This window comes from Diceros bicornis, chromosome 31, assembly GCF_020826845.1.
Source record: "Diceros bicornis minor isolate mBicDic1 chromosome 31, mDicBic1.mat.cur, whole genome shotgun sequence".
Classification (NCBI taxonomy): Eukaryota; Metazoa; Chordata; class Mammalia; order Perissodactyla; family Rhinocerotidae; genus Diceros; species Diceros bicornis.
The window spans coordinates 20,014,975-20,034,748 of record NC_080770.1 but is presented as its reverse complement, the minus strand read 5'-3'; the positions used below and the strand labels follow the sequence as shown (position 1 = coordinate 20,034,748).

Below are 19,774 nucleotides of genomic sequence, written 5' to 3'. Positions count from 1 at the left end.
AAAATCTAAACTTAACCATAAAACCTATACTAGGGTAATTTGAGTGATTTAAACTAACCTGGTTATCATAGACTTCTCATTAACTTCTATGCAATAATTTCTTTTGCCAATATTTCCCAAAATACAATACATAATATAATTTTATATATTACACATTTGGTTATTTTAAACGTTTGAGTGTTTATATTTTTGTTATTTTCTATTTATGGTGATTGGCACAGATTTTTCTAATTTGCAGCGGTTATATAAAGTTTAGTTTTCAGACTTATTTAAAGAAAGTTGTGGGTCAATTCAATAAAAATATGCTAAGCAAATAATAAGTGCTATATGCCAATGTAGGAAAAATCATAAAACATAATAATAACTAAAATACAGGAAGCACAACTCTATCACAAGTCACCACAATTTCGCACACACACACATACACATACACTCCTCTGCCTATCGTATGCATGTATATATAGTTACTGTATACATATTATATAGTATATCATATGTATATATTATATACAATTATATATCTAAACATAGATAAAATGAAGCAGCTTTTTGGGGTACTATCTGCCTATCGGGCACTACTTCCCATGGGGTTTAAATATTTTTTTAACTTTTTTAGAGTTCAATAATTTCTGCAACTTTCCAAGACTATTAACTGATTCAAGTGAGACTGAAAATTCGGTAAGTCTGTTGTGAAAGTCTCTGTTGTTATACTATTGGTCAATTAGTCATATAATATTCAAACAGATTTGGAGGGAACTCAGATATCCAATGTGCTTCCTGCATTGCTCAATGAACTGTAATTCTAGAATAGAACCAACTTTGAGTTCCTGAGCTTTATGAGTACCACTCACCCAGAAGTGAATCAAGTCAAAGCAAATTCTCATCTTTTTTCCACCACTCAGAGGTGTTTTTCAAGACGACAGAGACATTACCTAATGTCACTTAGCTAGAAGTGATAAAACTTAGGTGTGAACTCAAGACCCTAAGATTCTAAGAACTAACTTCTTTTTGTGTCACTGAGATGCCATAACTTGATTGCAGACAGATTTTGATTACTGGTCATGCCTGGATCTGAATTGTGAGCCTTTTGTGGAGATGATGGCAGGAATGACAGAATAAAAAGGGAGTATCAGCTCATGATAGGAAAGGGCTCATAGGTAACCCTGGCACTTAGCATCAGCATGGATTCATTTTGTTCATTTCTAATGAACTTCATTTTTTTCATTGTTCATTTTGTTCATTGTTTACTGTTCATGACTTCATTGTCAAAATATATTTCCTGGGTCTCTAGATCCATTCTAATACCTATTACAGTACATAGGTCGCAGTAGCACAGTCTTATAATTAAGTACATTGATTTCAGAATCCATTCACCTTCTTCTGGTCTCATTTTTGGAGGAGGTCATGCAGAGGACGTGACTGCCAGGTGCCCCGTCAGCTGGACCTGGGCAATTGGAGGTTCCTCACCCCTCCTCTGTCTTGAAATGTATGTTCCACTCACCGTTCCCATGATGGGAAACTCTTCCAAGGACATAGCCTTGAGAGAGTGAGGTGTCGTTGAAACCATCTGGATGGTGTATGTGACTGAGTCCAGGTAAGGCCTCTATATAAACTTTAGGATTGTGGCGGATGGCTGCAGAGATCTCCTGGTCTTGCAGCTGCCTAAGGCAAGCGTCGTATGTAAATTCCCTTGTTTATTACAACTGCCACCTACCAATCTGGATTGGTCTGCCTCTTTCTTTGGTCTCTCTTTGCCCTTCTTCTGTGGGGGCCAGTTTCAGATTTCACGAGGGAAACTCCTGAGGTTTTGAATTAGCACTTACAGAAAAAACATTGTTTCAATTTAATGCCACAGAAACCACTCAAAATGACTTAATAAAAATAAATAACAGGCAAGTTTTTTTCTTTTTTTTAATAAAATTACAGTGGTATTTTACGAGACACAAGAGCAGAAAATGTAACTAGACTTCACAAGAAACCAGTACTTGGGCCTTGGACACTGTAGAAACAAAGACAGCCACCCTCTTTCATTTTTTGAGCCCACATGGATTTCTCTTGTTGACATTTATTTTTCTTTCTCTATAGACTAGTATCTGTTTCTCAGTGCACAGCGACGTCTACAATGGAAACCTCAGCTCCAGAATGCACTTAACCTAAGATTAAGTGATCAGTTGAGACTCACTAGAATTACAGGATTGCAATTTCCAACTCCCTTGAAAGACATCTGATTGGCTTATCCTCAGTCGTGTGATCACTCCAAGGTACTGTGCTTATAAGGGTAGAGACACTAGTACAACAATGGACGTCACATTTAACCTCTGTGGAGGAGGGAGATTCTCAGAAGGGTCATTGTAAGCAGGGAAACAGTCCAAATTGTGTTCATTTTATTTGCTTACTGACTTATTTACTCATTTTGCACCATCATTCAGAATGGTTACGGGGGTTATATTAAACACTAAGAGGGATAAACTGTGGAAGATAAACTCATCCTATGGTATCAGTATCCCAGGGATGAAGCACATCAGACTGAAAGCCTAAACTGCGTGTCCAAGCCAAACTTAAGCCTGTCGTGACACGTTGGGAGACTAGTGACGCAGAAGTGATATTTGCACCAGAGTCTGCTGGCTTCACACAAAAAGAATTAGGACTGATAATTTATCCCTTATTTCTTTTTAACAGGCTTAAGATATTTCTTTTCCAAAGTGATACTGCCTTATCCCACATGTGCCGTGTTCTCCTAAGGGCCTGATGCAATTTTCCCACACTTGGAGGACTCCACAAGGTACTTGTGGTGAGTAGCTCACGCTACTGGAATTTTTGCCGTGGTTGCGCATTAACTGTCTTAATCACCCTCTTCTGACACTTTAGCTCTCTCTGAGTCTCACTAACTCATATTGAAATTAAACACTTATTTTTGTAATTATTTGATGGATATCTGCCTCTTCTACCAGACCATTAAGCAGTATCATGCAGGGAATGTGTTTGTTTTGGCTCTCTAAGGATGGTACACAGTGTCAAGCACATAGTAGACATTGAACATTTGAATTTATTGGTGAAAAAATGTCTGTTACATTACAGTTGAAGGTTTAAGTGGGTTCTGGATTATGCTGCTTTATAATCACCCCAATGTAGAGCTACATTCTTGGAATTGGACAACTATATTTATCACTTTGTTCTAAACTATGCCTTCCTGTCCCCCAACCCATTGTAATTTCCTCATATCCCCAAATTTCAATGGACCTTTGTACAGTATAGCTTTGGCTAACAAATTTAAGGATAGGTCTGCTTTTTTGCTTTGATAGGGTAATAAAAGGGAGTATGGCTTTCCAAAAACTAATCCTGACTCAGATCTTCATAGTGAAAAATGACATGTTTTCAATGGACCTAATGATAGCGTAATTTCAGGGAGTTGTAGGTAGTGAATCTAGCGGTGGTCAGAAGCAGAGGGAAGAATGAAGGTTAACAGGGTACAGTTGAGGAGCTGGCTATAGCATAAAATGACAGCGGGATGGATAAGAAACTTATTTCATCTCCTCCTTTGCCTCTTTCTCTGTCCTCCACTAATTTACAAAACAGAAACACTTTTGAAATGAGCAGATAAATCTTATTGTCAGTTGAATAGGATATACCCAGGTCATAGCTATCAGTGTTACATATCCAAACAGCAGCGATTTGTTAAAAATTTAAATTTTACCCCTTTAGACATTTCATCTTATTACAGACTATATAAAAAATAGAACTTATGTACAAAATAACTTTACTCGTATAAAGAATGGTAAAAATGTATTACTCCATCAAAAGATTATTAAAACAGCATATCTACATGTGGCATTGTTCCAAGTGAGGCATTATTCCAAGTCACTTCTTAAAGTTTTTTAGAGACAGGACATAACATTTTTCAAAGGCTTTTCTCAAGGCATTTTTTACCTCTTGGTTCCTCAGGCTGTAGATCATGGGGTTCAACATGGGAATGACTATTGTATAGAACACAGAGGCCATTTTGTCTGTGTCAAGGGAATGGTTTGACTTTGGTTGCAGATACATGAAGATCAGAGTCCCATAGAATATAGTCACGGCAGTCAGATGAGAAACACAAGTTGAGAAAGCTTTGCGCCTCCCTTCTGTAGATTGGATTCGCAAAATGGTAGTCACAATGTATAAGTAAGAAATAAAGACAGTGGCCAAAGAGCTGATCATGTTGAATCCAGCAAAGATGAAAATCAAGGTTTCTTTGAGGCTGGTGTCTGAGCAGGCAAGGGCCATCAAAGGGACGTCGTCACAATAGAAGTGATTGATGATATTGGGGCCACAGTAGACCAGTTGGAAAGTAACTATTGTGTGGAGCAAAGCAACAGAAAAGCTGTATAAGTAGGAACACATTACCAGCTGCATACACACCTTTTGGGACATGATCACCATGTAGAGAAGAGGATTGCAGATGGCCACATAGCGATCATAAGCCATTACTGCAAGAAGGAACATCTCTGATATCACGAAGTTCAGGAAAAAGCCCAGCTGTGTTGCACATGCATAGAAAGATATAGACCTGTGCTTGGTCAAGAGGGTCTCCAGGAACTTTGGGGCTATTGATGAGGAGTAACATAGATCTACGAAGGCCAGATTACTTAGAAAAAAATACATGGGTGTGTGTAGCCGAGAATCCAATCGGATTAATGAAATCATCCCAACATTCCCTGCCAAAGTTAGAGTATATATCACTAAAATGAGTAGAAAGAGAATGATTTCAATCTCTCTGTGGACTGAAAAGCCCAACAGAATGAATTCCATCACCCTGGTGTTATTCCTTTCAGTCATTTATTCCAGTTTCTTAACTGCTGAAAAAAGACAAGACAGAGCCAGAGAAAAATTATTGGGACTAAGGAATTGTCATCAGACACCAACATTTGTGTGTTGTAGCTTGAGAAACTGTTGTTTATTGAAGTAGAACATCAGAACCACCAAATATATCCCATTTTGAACTCTCCTCTCTAGCTATTTATAGTTTTATGAGGCCAAAAATTGAGGGCCAGTAAAAATAAATCAGCTGAAAGCTGCATAGTAAAGATATTAAAAAAAAGTGTATATATTTCAAAAAATGTTTAATATTTTAGATGTACATCATTTAAAATTATATTGGATAAGGAGAAGAAAACAAATTTTTATTTCTAGCTCCATTATTATCTTCTGTGAAGCAAAACTTTAATGCACTGGGGCCGGCCTGGCAGCACAGTGGTTAAGTTCACAGGTTCCACTTTGGTGGCCCGGGGTTCACAGGTTTGGATACTGGGCACGGACCTACACATTGCTTATCAAGCCATGCTGTGGCGGCGTCCCATATAAAGTAGAGGAAGATGGGCATAGATGTTAGCCCAGGGCCAATCTTGCTCAGCAAAAAAAGAGGAGGATTGGCAACAGATGTTAGCTCAGGGCTAATTTTCCTCAAAAAAAAAAAAAAAACTTTAATGTACTAATTTTATATCTTATTGAATAGATATTTTTATTGTAGTTTAACAAATATGTATCATGCTAAATGAAAAGTTAAGCAGGATATTCAATGGAGAGAAAAAAGGGGGCCATTAAACGTTTCGACTTGTGAATCAGGCACATTTTGAATTCATATGTAATTAATTTATTTTCAAATACTGCTTTCTAAAAATTAAAAAAAATACACTCATAGTAGAGCTAGAATATATATATTTTAAAAAGTATAGTTCTCCATATTAAAGTGTTCTATAGTGTTGTATTTTAATTCCTTTTACCATTTATAATCAAGAATGTTTTCTACAATTTCTGGTAAATTCTCAGTGAAACAATATCATGCATTCCACTTTCAAAAGGTAGTAATCTCTTTGATGAGAGAGAGAATAATTTTCAGGAAGTAATGCTTCTGTCCTATGATGTTTAACCTACACAGGGTGGTTATTGGGAGTTATATGTTCTTTCCACTTTTGAGGCCGAGAAAGCCAACCTTAACTTTAGAAGGAAAGTAGAAAATAAGAAATTCTCAGCATATCATATTTAAAAAAAATAAAATGTGTAAAAGAGAAAGAATAATTTCTGTTCCTCCCCAAACATATTGCCCCAAGGAAAACTTTTATTTTTATTTTAACAGTTTGGTGTGAGTGGTCAGAAATTCTGTCCTTTTAATTTTCTCTTCTCCCTCTATTGACTCAGCTCAGTACTATAACTTGTACCTAATACGTTCTCCAAAAACAAAACAAATACACGCTCACATATACATATACACACAAATACACATAAATATATGTATATGCATATATACAAAGATAGGCATACATATACATGTGTACATAAAGTATGACATGAAAACAATTTTCTCCCTCATCCATTTACTTTTCTCTTGGTGGAGCCAAAGCTCACCCTATGGGAGGTGTGTTTGAACTGATTTGTCTTCCTAAACTGGTGTCTTGGTACTATAGCTCGCTATTCTAGGAACAGAATAAAAGACGAAATGAGAAAGTATTGGTCCCCTCTGGTCCCACTTTTGGTCTTCCATGATAAATATCACTTTGGGTGTTTTAAAGATAATTAATGGAAGTTTTTGTATTGAATTACTTTTCTTTGCACATACCCTGGAATCAGGCTGATTTTCCTTCCTTGTATATCCATAATAATAATAAAAAAAAGAACAATACAACTCCACACACCCTCGTCACTTTCAAATTTTGAAAAGACCAGCTCCCATTTTTGTGTATTACTTTCACTTATGACTGTCTCTTTGATACACATTTTTTAAACCATCAAAATTTTCTCCTAAGAGCAAGGCAACTCCCACACACACTAGTGCTCTTCATCCACAGGAAGTGGCTTCTGCAGTTTTATCAATAGATAAAAAATGTTTCTTCTTCTAAAGGAAGCCCAATTCTCAGGGAGCAGTTGAGAGAGATATTTTATTTTGAGAGGGTCATTTCATTCTTGTTTGTAGACATCAGCTTCAGTTGTAGCAGAGTTAGACAAGGTCATCTACTTTCTTTTTAATGGGGAAAATTGTGGATGAATTGCCGGGAGGAGGGCTATGGAAATGACCAACCGTGCCTGTTAACCTACCTGGTTGTGGAAGAAATCTTCTGAATATTTCTGCAGGGTCTCCTTTTCAATGACTCCCTGGGCTAGCAAGTGTATACGCATATGTGATATAGGCCTTTATATAGTTGCATCTCCATTCCTTAGAGAGTAAATTGTAATGTTCCCCAGACATGACTGCCCCAGGGTCACAGACCCTCCAGAGTGCAACTGTGATTAGAAATTTTCAATTAGAAAAAGATTACCCTATACAAACAAAGGTAATATTAGGTCTTATTTCAAATAGAATGATCTCATCACAAAATCACTAGTCCTTGGTTATGAATGTCCAATTTAATTTGTATAAACAAGACAAAGAAAAGCAAAAACAAATGGCAAAAATTTTAAATATCACAAACACTTCTAATATTTTGTCACCATTTGTTTATTTTTGTCCCTTCCTTTTCCTTTGATCTTCTTAGTCAGAAGGATTCTGATTTAATCTTTTGTTTTACCATTTCCTAACAGAGTGTATTTTATACCTAGAAGTTATAAATTTTTAAGCAGATATGTTTATTTTTTCTTTGCTCAGTATAGACATGAAGACAATAACAAATCCTCTTTATCTGCATCCTAATGAGTTGATAAACAAATGAGAAACAATAGGATATATTGGAGTATATGAGGAAGACATTTGGTGTAAAACAAATTTGGCCTGATCTTGTTTCTCCAAAAGGGCCTGATGAGGCCATTGAGCATGCATTGTATATCTGCTTTAAGCATTTACTATGTCCCAAAGACAAGAATAATGCCCTTAGAGAAAAAGATGTAACTTCTGCCATATTGGAATTTTCTTAAGGATCAGCATCTGACTCTAAACTAAGGATTAATTGCTGTCCTGCCTCACTCACCCTGTGACTACCCAGCTCGAGACCACAGACCAGCTACCTGCTGTGTTCATCAATTGTTGTGTGAATTGCTGTACTGGCTAGGCAATCTCATGACTATTGTAAAAGGGCATTCCAATCATATGTGATACATGCTCTTTGATGGTATATAACGACCCTGTACACCCCATTTCTTTGGAGTGTTCTGTTCCTTTGTGAAAGAACTCTCCCAGGCTATATGGTCCTCAGATCTGGCTCATAATGAAATAACCCTAATTTTGATTCAGTTTGCTTATGGACTATTTGTGTCAACAAAGTTAACATTTAACTTTTTAAAATTACATGGCATTAATTTGTTGTACGACCCGAGGCAAGGATCTAAGCTATTTGTTTGTCCAAATAGCTAATTCCTCTGATATTATTAATTTTTTTTCTTTTGAAGAAGATCAGCCCTGAGCTAACATCCATGCCAATCCTCCTCTTTTTTTTTCCTTTTTCTCCCCAAAGCACCGGTAGATAGTTGTATGTCACAGTTGCACGTCCTAGTTGCTGTATGTGGGACACCACCTCAGGATCGCCGGACAAGTGGTGTGTTGGTGCGTGCCTGGGATCCGAACCCGGGCTGCCAGTAACAGAGCATACACACTTAACCTCTAAGCCGTGGGGCCAGCCCCTGATATTATTAATTTAATAGTCCACCTCTTTCTTATTAATTTATAGTTAATAGAGTTTAAAAATATCCTCTTATTTACTAAAATAACTTAATATCAACCACCTTCTGTATATCATAAAAACCTTGGAGTTTTAGAAATTTTGGTAGGTACAGGACATTTCTATATATCTTTTCTTTTTGTAAAATATGTATATATATTTCTAGAATATAAATAAAGTGTATGTATACTGATTATAAAATTTTATATATAAAGAAGATTAAAAAATATATAAATCATCCACTAGAAGTAACAGCTCTGTAAGGTTTTTTGTGTTTTTTCCTTCATATTTTTAGGCATTTTATTAAATTGGGCTCATAGAGTACATGACAATTTACTGCTTATAATTTCCATTTTTTAACCACCAATATATCAGGATTTTACACACTATTCAATATTCTTCCCAAAACATGCTTTCTAATATATCTGTAACATTTCCCATTTTAAAATTTTGTGATTTGTTTCTAGTTAGTTAAAATAATAATGTTGTGGTAAATTCTATTATTCAGAATTTGTTTAGAATGGTCCAGTATCTTCAAGAAAAAATACTAAAAGATAGAAATGTTGAAGAAGAGAATGTGTGTACTTTAAATCTTCTTACTTATTGCTTAATTATCTTTCTCTGGCATTGTTTCTTGGAAAGTTGTTTGTGTTAACATGTTGCCTCCAATTTATGTCCTCTCACTTCTCTGGAAATCATTCCAGTAAACATTTTGCCCCCATTTTTCTACGGAAAGTCCCCTTATCAAGGTCATGTTATTTAATCTATCAGCAATATTTGCAGAGTTAATCATTCCTGATTAACTTTCTTCACTTGGAATCTCCCGCTCCTGATTCTCCTCCTGGATGTCCCTCTCAGTTTCATTGCTGGTTCCTCCTCGTTACCTTCGCCTCTAAATGTTGGAGAGCCACAAGCTCAGACCTCTGTCATTTTGTCTGTTTATGTCCATACATCTTCCTTTACCTATTAATTTCATTCAGTTTTATACCATTTAACAGTATTTATATGCCAATGATGCCAAATAAAACATTTCATCCCAGTACACACCTCTGAATTCTAGACTCCCACATTCAACATCCTACTTGACATCTTTACTTGGATGTGCACTAAGCATCTTAGATTCAGTGTCCAAAACTGCGTTCCTAACACCCTGCGCTTCTGCACCTCAAGCCTGCTCCTCTCAAACTCTTCTTATCTCCGCACATGGAATCTCTGTGGTTGCTCCAGCCAAAATCCCTATAGTGACCTTTGACTTCTTTTGCTCATATCCCACACTCAATCTGGTAGGAATTCTGGTTGGTGCTACCTTCACTGTATCCAATCCAACTATTTTTACCACATAAAATGTTGCTCTGTAGTCTTGTCTAGCATCCTTTCACTATGTTCAGTGTTTCCATACTTTCCCTCTCCAGTTTTTTTAACACAGAGTAATTCTTTTAAACAGTGAATTAGGTTATCTCAGTCCTTGGCACAGAATTCTGCAATGGTTGCCCATTTCACCCAGAGTAAAATCTAAAATTCTTACAAAGGCCCACAAGATCTGTAATAATCTGGCCATTGTTAGCTTTCTGACCTCAGCTATCTTCATCTCTATCTCCCCCATTCGCATCCGTCTATCCACATTGACTTCAAATACTCCAGGGCACTCCAACATTAGTCATTTGTATTTGTTCCCTCTACATGGAATACTTTTTCTTAGATATCTTTATGGCCCACTCTTTTACCTCCGGACACTTTCACAGTAGTGAAGTGTGAGAACGCTGGAGCCAGATGATCCGGGTCCAAATTTTGGCTCTGCCATTATGTGCCATGACAGTACTTGGTCACATAGTGTCCTGTGTCTTGTTCTTATCATCTTTAAAAGAAAAATAGTAATAGTACCTGCTTCAAGTGCTGCTTTGAAGATTAAATGAGTTGAAGTTTGTAAAGATCTAGAATTTTGTCTGGATTATCCTAAGTGCTAAATAAGCATTAATCACTACCACTGCTACCTCCTTCCTTGATTTATTTTTTCTCAGTATCATTTATGACTATATAATATCTTACTTGGTTAGTTTGTTTGTCGTCTCTTTGTTATTTATTGTGTGGGCAGAAGTTTTGGTCAAATTTTAGCCTCTTGATCTGCAGTTCCTGACACAAACTGGAGACTCAATAATTTTGACTCCCAGTAGTGCCGTAAGAGTGTCCATTTTCTCTGCACTAACGTGGATAATTATATATATTCTTTTCACTTTGCTAAGCTCATTCTTTAAAAATTATGTTTCCTCTTTTATGTATATTTACTTAATCATTAGTAAAATGTATATTATTAGTGAAATTTATATTTTATATTTATATTTAGCTAATGATTAAATAAATATACATAAAAGAGGAAACATCATTTTAAAATAATAAACCTGGCACCATTGTGAGTCAAATTGCCAAAAACTTTCTAAGACATTTGTTTATTGTTCAACAATAATTTATTGAGTCCCCAGTTTCTGTCAAGAACTACAGAGAAAGCAGCTAAAACAAAAGAGACATCTATTGAGTTATTTTTCCTTTTATTTTAATTCCTAATTCAATTTACATAAGGTTTTTTTTTAACCCAATATTTTGGTACTTAATTCCTAATGTCTCTAATTTCAATCTTTCTTAACTACAAAGATGTTTATGGCTATGCATAAATAATACGCTGCATATGCCTTTGATTGAATTCCTTAATTTTCTATTTAAACACACACACATATGCAATTATTTCTCTGATACTTTTAAACTGAAAATTTGATTTATTTCTTCAAGTGAGTTTCCTTTTTTACTTTTCCTGGAGTGACTTATTTGATCTTTTAATATAATGTTTGCACTGTTATGAAATTTTTGTCCTGGACTATTTCTAGAAAATGATCAAACTATAGTTATAAGCATTTTATCATAGTTCAATTAATAATCCAGATTCTGAAGGTATACAGAAACCAATAATTTGTCTAATTATTGCAACTCACAGACCATCACCTATGTTCAAACTGTGCATACATGGCACGTTCTGTTCTTATGTTGCTAGTATGTATACTTTAAATTTGCTATTTTTATCTTATTTTCCTTTGAGTAGACCTTTACTTAGCTGACTCTTTTAGATTTCTTTATTCAGGGAAGGACTAAACGTCCATTAAGTATTCTTTAATGCATCTAACAAGGGCTTCTGGTCATAGCCTATGTCAAAAATTTTAATTGTGAGAAAAGTATTAGTTTGACATTGAATTTGAAAAAGTTTAATTGGTGATTATGTTTCCAAATTATTTGGTACTGGTTAATATGCAGTCTCGCCACAGAATTTACACGTTCCCAAGGGCCTATTGCCTGCCCATACTGCATAACATGGAAGCAATTAGGTTAGCCTTTCCACTTCTAAAAGGTTGCAAAAGTTGAGAATACCTGGGATATTAAGAAAAATGTCATTTTCTGTAGCTACCATTCTTCGTCTGTTCATTTTTTTTTTTTTTTTTTTTTTTTTTTTTGTGAGGAGATCAGCCCTGAGCTAACATCCGCCAATCCTCCTCTTTTTTTGCTGAGGAAGACGGCCCTGGGCTAACATCGGTGCCTATCTTCCTCCACTTTATATGGGACGCTGCCACAGCATGGCTTACCAAGCAGTACTTCGGTGCGCGCCCGGGATCCGAACCAGCGAACCCCGGGCCGCCGCAGCGGAGCGCGTGCACTTAACCGCTTGCGCCACCGGGCCGGCCCCTCGTCTGTTCATTTTAATTAAATAATTGCTGATCATTAAGTAAAAAGAAACTGAAGTCAGAGTTCGCTTAAGTGTTGATGATGAACTGTCTCTCTGGGTCTTGTTACCAAACTCTTCATTGCAAACAGAATCTCCTACTGTCATTGCTAAAAGTGGGTTTACGTGCTAATCAGTTTCAAGGGGCCTTATTAAAATGACTGGATTCTCAGCTTTATCATGGGGACATATTAACTGAAACCAATCTCAACAAACATAAAGTTTCAACTTGAGACTAATTAACATTCAGCTTAATTTGAGTGTGTTGAGATCATTCATTATCTGATTCCTCAGGGATGGCTATTTCATCTACCTAGAAGTATCTTCCCTTGGGAGACAAGATAGCGTAGTGGGAAGAGAAGAGGATTTGGAACCAGATCTAAGCTTGTGTTCAGGCCCTTCTGCTATCTACCCACGTACTCTTGGGAAAATCATAGATTCTGAGCCTCAATTAAGATGTAAAAACACTACCTACAGCACAGGGCAACTTTGAGGATTAATCCTGTAATGGATATTAAATTACTTTGCCCACTGCAAACTGCTGATGCTGTAATAATTACAAGTAGAATGATAACAATAATGATAACAGTGACTAAAATTTATTGGGTGCTTATTACGTGCCAGGCAAGGTACTAAAAAAGTCGCATACATTGTATTATTATTCCTTACAAAACACTATGATGTAGGAAACACTTTTCAGATAAGAGAGCTCAGAGCATTTAAATAATTTGTCTTAAGTCACAGCCCATGAATGTGTTACCTAGAATCAAGAGTCAAGGTGCAGCTGGAGAATGGATACTATTAACCACTATTCTCTAGACTATATTATTATAGCATCTCTTTTAGTACTTGTAGTAAAAATCTTGGATACTCGTGCTCTTTGTAGTTATAATAGGAATATTGCCTTAGATAGCTAGAAAAATACAGATATAAGTATATATACACACAAACGTATATCACTAAATTGTTTTAGCTATCTCAACCAACGCAATTCTTTTTCTCCCTCAAAAAAGAACCCCACTCTATGAATTCCATATCACACCAATAACATAACCCAGGGAATAATAAACTTTATAACAGTACATCTCTAAATTCTCTAATTTTTTTAAGGAGCATACACACTATCTATAACATGTAATTATTTTTCATTTTGAATTCCATTCTTTTTCCACTAATTTTTCTACATATCAGTCTCTTTCAAATTTGCTGCATGTTATTCCATCATGTTAAGCCACCATTTTGTTTGAGAGAGCTCTTGAAATGCATCTGATTATGTTAATCTTGTGTATAAGATGTTTCTGTAGTTTCTCTCTGCTATAGGATTTAGTCCAAATTCATTAGTATGACCCACAATGCTCTATGAGGTCATGGCCCTGACTGTCTTTCTAACTTCTTCTCCTGCTTTTTCCCTCCCTGTCCACCATACAGTTCCTCTCCTTCATTGATTGTGGCTGTACTTCTTGTCTTTGCACATTCTGTGTCACCGAAATATTTTTCCACAGCTTTCCCCCCTCTATAAGGTCTAAGTCCTTCTCATCCTTCTAATACAAGCTCAAAAGTTAACATTGTAGCAGGATTATCACCAAATTCCCTCAATCTTCTTCTTACCAGATCCCTCAAAAGGGAAAAAAGAATGTTGATCGATTATTTCTCAGTACACTCTGTGCCTTCCTTGTGTCACTGCTACATTTTTCATGCTGTATTATAACATATATTTTGCATATCTGTCTCCCTCGTTAGACTATGCGCTCTACCTGAGGGCAAGAACTTGGACAGAGTGGTACTTTTAACTCTGGAGTGGCAACACAAGTTATTGTTTTTAATATTTTCTGTAAACAGTGGATTAATTTGAATAAAATTACCTAAAAGAAAAGCAGCAACATAGTAGAATATTATCATGTTCATGAAATTTCTTAGCCCAAAGCTGTATTTCGTTAGTGCCTTGTTTATTTGAATATGTTTAATATATGTCTTAGTTCAATACACACATAAATAATAGATCTGACACTATTATAAATAGGCTATTCCCCATTGAATTTTTTACATTTCTAGTATACAGGGGTGCCATATTTGGCAAAATTTCATTATTCTGATTCATTGATTTCCTTGGGTTTTGCTGATCACGTTATTTGTGAAACATTTTTATTTCTTCCTTTTAAAAATCCATGCCTCTTATTTTTCATTTGTGCAGATTTGCTGGCCTCTATAATAATATTTTTAATAGATATGTACTGATATTCAAACCCCAAATTGGTGCTAGTTATGAATTTTTAAAAATTTTTATCTTTTTACTAAATAAATTATTAGATAATTTTTTATAATGAAAATTTTCAAACATACACAAAATTGGAAGAATTTACGTAATAATGACCCCATAACTATTGCCCATCTTCAACGTGTCCATTTATAGTCAGATATGTTTCATCCATGCCTCTCACCCCATCCACTAACCCCCAAAGCTATTTTGAAGTATATACCAGACTTCACACCATTTCATCTGTTGATATTCTCCAGGGAAAGACCACCAGGGGCAAATCTCTAGTCAAAGTTGTGTTACTGTTTCTTGTCTCAACAAGGGAGATTACACACCGTGGAAAACAGGGGCATCTCAGTAAGAGGTCTTAGGGAAAGCTTGCTACAGGATTTCAGACTGTGTGGTTATTTCCGGTATGGTTCAACAAAGCACGGCTGTGCTCTGGATTGGGTGCAGTCAGATAGTGGCAGCATTTTAATGATTCGGTATGTTAATGGTTCTTATTTAGACCATGGACAAATTGGAGTACAGCTAAAGCTTTAACTGTTAAAGAAGAGCAGTCCCTCATAGTAGCCAGGTGAAAAGGATGTTTCACCATTTTTGTGGTTTAGACAGTGTTCTTGATTTTATCTCTGCTCTGACATTATTACTGAGTGATCCTGTTTTTGTCTTGCTTCATCACCATTACCAAGTAAACTTCTTTCTGTGAAATTATTGTTGTCATTCTGTGAAATTATTGATATTCTGTAACAGAATACTACAGCTTAGCTTTTAGGGCCAAACTAGATCCTAGTTTGATCCTGAATGAAGACAGAATGGTTCTAAAAATAAAATCGCCCTTTCTGTATAACTTGTTTTTAAATGCTTTAGTTGAATACAAGACTATCACCCAGTTCTAAAAAATTCTGCAGTAACAAGAATAAGAATAAGCCTAAGAGTAAGAATAGCTGACATTTATTGAATGTTTGACATTGCCTGGCCTAATTCTGTGTATTTAGCATTTATCAACTCATTTAATCCTCTTATCAATACTAAGAAATGTCACACATTTTCAAGTTTAATACGTGAAAATCAAGATTTACAAAATAGATAAATTAAGTCCTTTTTGGTCTTAATTGGTCCTTAATCCATTTTACCTTCAAAAAAGGATCATTTAAAAATATGTGAACTTAAAATTTCTTGAAAATTTGCTTTAATTTAATTAAGATATCCTTTGTTTTACAAGCATAAGATTTTCAGTAATATATCTGGAATGTAAGTACTCTGATGAATTTAGTTTACACTTTTTTGTATGCTTACTTGTATTTCCTTCATATTTTCTCAATTATATTTCTTATGTATGTATTAGTTCAGAGGAGCCCATATTTTTTTTTACGTATTTGACTCACCAAATTAATATTAGAAAATAATCTACAAAGAAGCACCATTAGTAGTTACATATTTATAGACTATTTTTTTTCCTCAGGCCTTCTTCTTGTCACTCAATTTGGTTTGTAAGTAATTAAATTAAGCATGGAATGTTGGCATCTTATTATATAAGTAACCACACAAGTTGAGGACAATTAGAGATAATTTCTCCAGAAAGTCTCAACTTATAGATGAGAAAAGTGTATGTGTATGTATGTGTGTGTGTGTGTGTGTGTGTGTGTGTGTGTATTAAGGTTCTTTCCTTAGGTTTTAAACCAAGGCAGTTATATACAGTCATGCACACCATAATGACATTTCAGCCAATTACAGACTGCATGTATGATGGTGGTCCCATAAGATCAGCACCATATAGCCTAGCTGTCTAGTAGGCTATACCATCTAGGGTTGTGTAAGTAACTCTACATTGTTCCCACAACAATGAAATCACCTAATGACACATTTCTTACGAAGTATCTCTATTGTTAAGTGACACATGACTGTAATAGTAAATGGGACCCTGTGACATCAAGGTGCCAAAGTGAAATATGATTAGACTGTACAGAAACAGCTGTGATTCTGGTTATGGGGGAAGACGGGAGATTCTCAGAAACATTTGAAGTTAATGTCACCGATAGGCAAAGGGATGATAAAGGCAGAAGGTCCTCTGCCCCATATGTGGTAATTTTTCCCTTTACTTTTTTTTCCAGATTATGTGAGCAACATGGGGGATCTGCTTTCTGTGCCAGGCTCAGGCTCACATATCTTTCCATTCATTTTTTTAACTTATGAAAAATTTAATTTAAATCTAATTTTTGGCAGACATTTTTGTGGATCATCATTCATTTTTCTTTTAATCCCAGTGTTGTATAATTTGTATAGTTGGAAATTTAAGGTACTCATTTAAAAATTAAGCTTTATAGTTGGACAAAATTGAACTCAAGTCTTATTTTTTTCCAGTTAACAGCTACAGGTGTGTTAATGAATGACATAAACTGTTTTGAATTTCCTTATTCTTTAAATACCCATCTCAGTAGGGGCTATGAAAGTTAACTGAGACAGTCTGCTTAAAGCACTTCACCCAGCACCTCACCCAGCACCTCACCCAGAAAAACATTCAATAGATGCTGGCTCTATTTTTACTTTGAAAAGTTTAGAACTAAATAAATTGATAGTTTATAATGTAATATTTACTAACGGTAACAAAAGTGGCTTCTTTTTTTCAAGTGGAAAGATGATTATTTTAATAGCAGTAACAGAGACCCTAAAAAGAGTCAGTTTAAAATATGATCATAAACACACCCAAAGAGATATTTAAAAGCATTAAATTTCTTTAAAGATCACAAAAAATAACTCCTTAGCTTTATATTTTCATTTCATTGATTTTAAAATGAAACATATCATGCTGCCAACTATTTCTAAAAAGGCTAATACCCCATTACCTGAAACCAAATAAAAGGATCATGGATCTAATAACAAAGTTAATAATTAAGTATAATAGTCAACGTTTCTGGGTGCTTGCTATATGCTAGGAACTGTAATCTTATTTAATTCTCACAATGAGTCCAAGAGAAAGGAACCATTATTGCCTTTTGCAGATGAGGAAACCAAGACACAGAAACGTGAAATAATTTACCACTGACAACAGCTGCTACTTGGAAAAGTTAAACTTGTTTGCCAAACTGTGTGAATGTAGAGCCTATGTTCCTAACCACACATTTATGTAGATTAGGCAATGAATTATAATGGTGGGAAGTGGCTCCAAGGGACTACACTGACACAGAATTGCTGTCAGTAAACGCTCCATGTCCAGGTAGCTCTGCTGGTGCTCTCCTACCAGCTGAATGCAGAAGGCGGAGTGTTAGGGAAATTACCCAGAGTGTTACAACCCAAAACCCTTGCTTTTAAACTTCGACATGTTTTTCAAATTATCTGTGCAGCAAGCTTGAAGTAGAAGATCCCAGATGTTGATTGATTTCAGTACTACCCAAATTTCTCAGTATGATACATAATTAAGGTAAAGCCACTATTTCCCAATTCTCTTTCTTTAATTATGAAGAAGAAACCATGATCAAACAGGATTCAGATCTCTCTCTCTTTCTCTCTCCTTTTACAATTCAACAACTCAAAATTTACAAAATGGCTTTCATGTAGAAGTCACCGAGAATGAAACAGCTGGTGAGACATATTCTGAGTGAATTTGAGCACTTAAAGAATTTGGCTCTATCATTTTTCAACATTGTGACTCTAGATAAAACACAACTCACAGTCCTCTGATCACTCCCTGTCCAATGAGTTTTCAGTTATTTGATAGCCAAACACAACCTTTCTTTAACTCTATTCAGTGCATTTTTTACCTCCTGATTTCTCAAGCTATAGATCAATGGGTTTAACATGGGAATCACTACCACATAAAACACTGAAGCAAATTTATCTGTATTTAGAGAATGGCTTGAATTGGGCAGTACATACATAAAAATGATTGTCCCATAAAATATTGTGATGGAAGTCAGGTGGGAAGCACAGGTAGAAAAAGCTTTCTGTCTTCCTTCAGCAGAATGGATCCTCAGAATGGCGAAGAGGATGAAGACATAAGAAATTATCACAATCAGTAGAGAGCAAAGGGTATTGAACCCAGCAATGATTAACAACATCAATTCTTTGATGTGAGTGTCAGAACAAGCCAGAGCAACCAAGGGAACATCATCACAGTAGAAGTGGTTGAGCACGTTGGAGCCACAAAAAGACAAGTGGAATGTCGCCACTGTCTGGACAAGACCCACAGCAAATCCATAAACATATGTGCTAGCAATTATTCGATAACAGAGTTTTCTAGGCATGAGAATGACATAGAGCAAAGGGCTGCAGATGGCAACATATCGGTCATATGCCATAATTGCAAGCAAATACACTTCACAAACTACAAACGTGATGAAGCAGCACACCTGAACGGCACATGCATAAAATGTGATACTTTTAATTTCACACAGGAAATGCACCAACGTGTTTGGGGTGACAGATGAAGCGAAAGAGAAATCAACAAAAGCCAGATGGCTTAGGAAAAAATACATGGGTGTGTGAAGCTGAGGACTGATTTGGATCAGCACAATCAAACTAAGGTTACCCATGACACTAGCTAAATAGATCACTAGGAATACACCAAAGAGAATGGCTTGAAGCTCTGCATCATCTGTGAGTCCCACGAGGATAAACTCAGACACTGCTGAATGATTGCCTTTGGCCATGGAATAGATTTAAAAGATTTTTTTTATATATGTATTTTAAAAGTCTCCAGAGCAAACATTCTGAGTATTCTTGTCTCCACCGGCAATAATCAAGCAGATGTTAGGAGCTGGTTCTGACCCACCATGATCTTATGTCGAACACAATCAAAGGAGAATCTTCACGTTACTTCCGGTTTCAGAATGAAGTGGTTTGTTCTAGGCAGAAATTCCAAAACATGAAACTCTATGATGATTTGTAAATATGGAAAGATGCTATTTTATTTAAAATTTAATGTAACTGAGTAATCCATTTTATAACTATTTCTAATAAGAGAAATTAAAGATTGAGAGTTATTTGAACACAGATAAAAATAATTTTTAAAATTCTTGGGACACTTAAAAAAATTGTACTAATTCCTTTGAAAATTTTTAATTAAGAGGAAGCAGTAAATTAAAAATATTTATTCCAGAAGAAGTAATATGAGAGGTCACAAAAATTTTTTGAATATTG

At 35.6% G+C, this 19,774-nt stretch overlaps 2 protein-coding genes across 2 annotated transcripts; both read right to left on the bottom strand.

Moving 5' to 3' along the window:
* Positions 1-3,858: 3,858 nt before the first annotated feature.
* Positions 3,859-4,815, bottom strand: LOC131395414 (olfactory receptor 8U3-like). Its single transcript, XM_058527297.1, has one exon. The coding sequence runs from the start codon at positions 4,813-4,815 to the stop codon at positions 3,859-3,861; it is 957 nt and encodes a 318-aa protein (XP_058383280.1).
* Positions 4,816-18,342: 13,527 nt separating this feature from the next.
* LOC131395743 (olfactory receptor 5AL1-like) lies at positions 18,343-19,308 on the bottom strand. Its single transcript, XM_058527579.1, has one exon. It carries the CDS (start codon positions 19,282-19,284, stop codon positions 18,343-18,345), a length of 942 nt encoding a protein of 313 aa, XP_058383562.1. The 5' UTR covers positions 19,285-19,308.
* Between the last annotated feature and the right edge of the window lie 466 nt (positions 19,309-19,774).

Bases quoted from the DNA above. Each gene is read 5' to 3' on its own strand.
- LOC131395414 (XM_058527297.1), bottom strand. From the start codon at position 4,815: ATGACTGAAAGGAATAACACCAGGGTGATGGAATTCATTCTGTTGGGC.
- LOC131395743 (XM_058527579.1), bottom strand. From the start codon at position 19,284: ATGGCCAAAGGCAATCATTCAGCAGTGTCTGAGTTTATCCTCGTGGGA.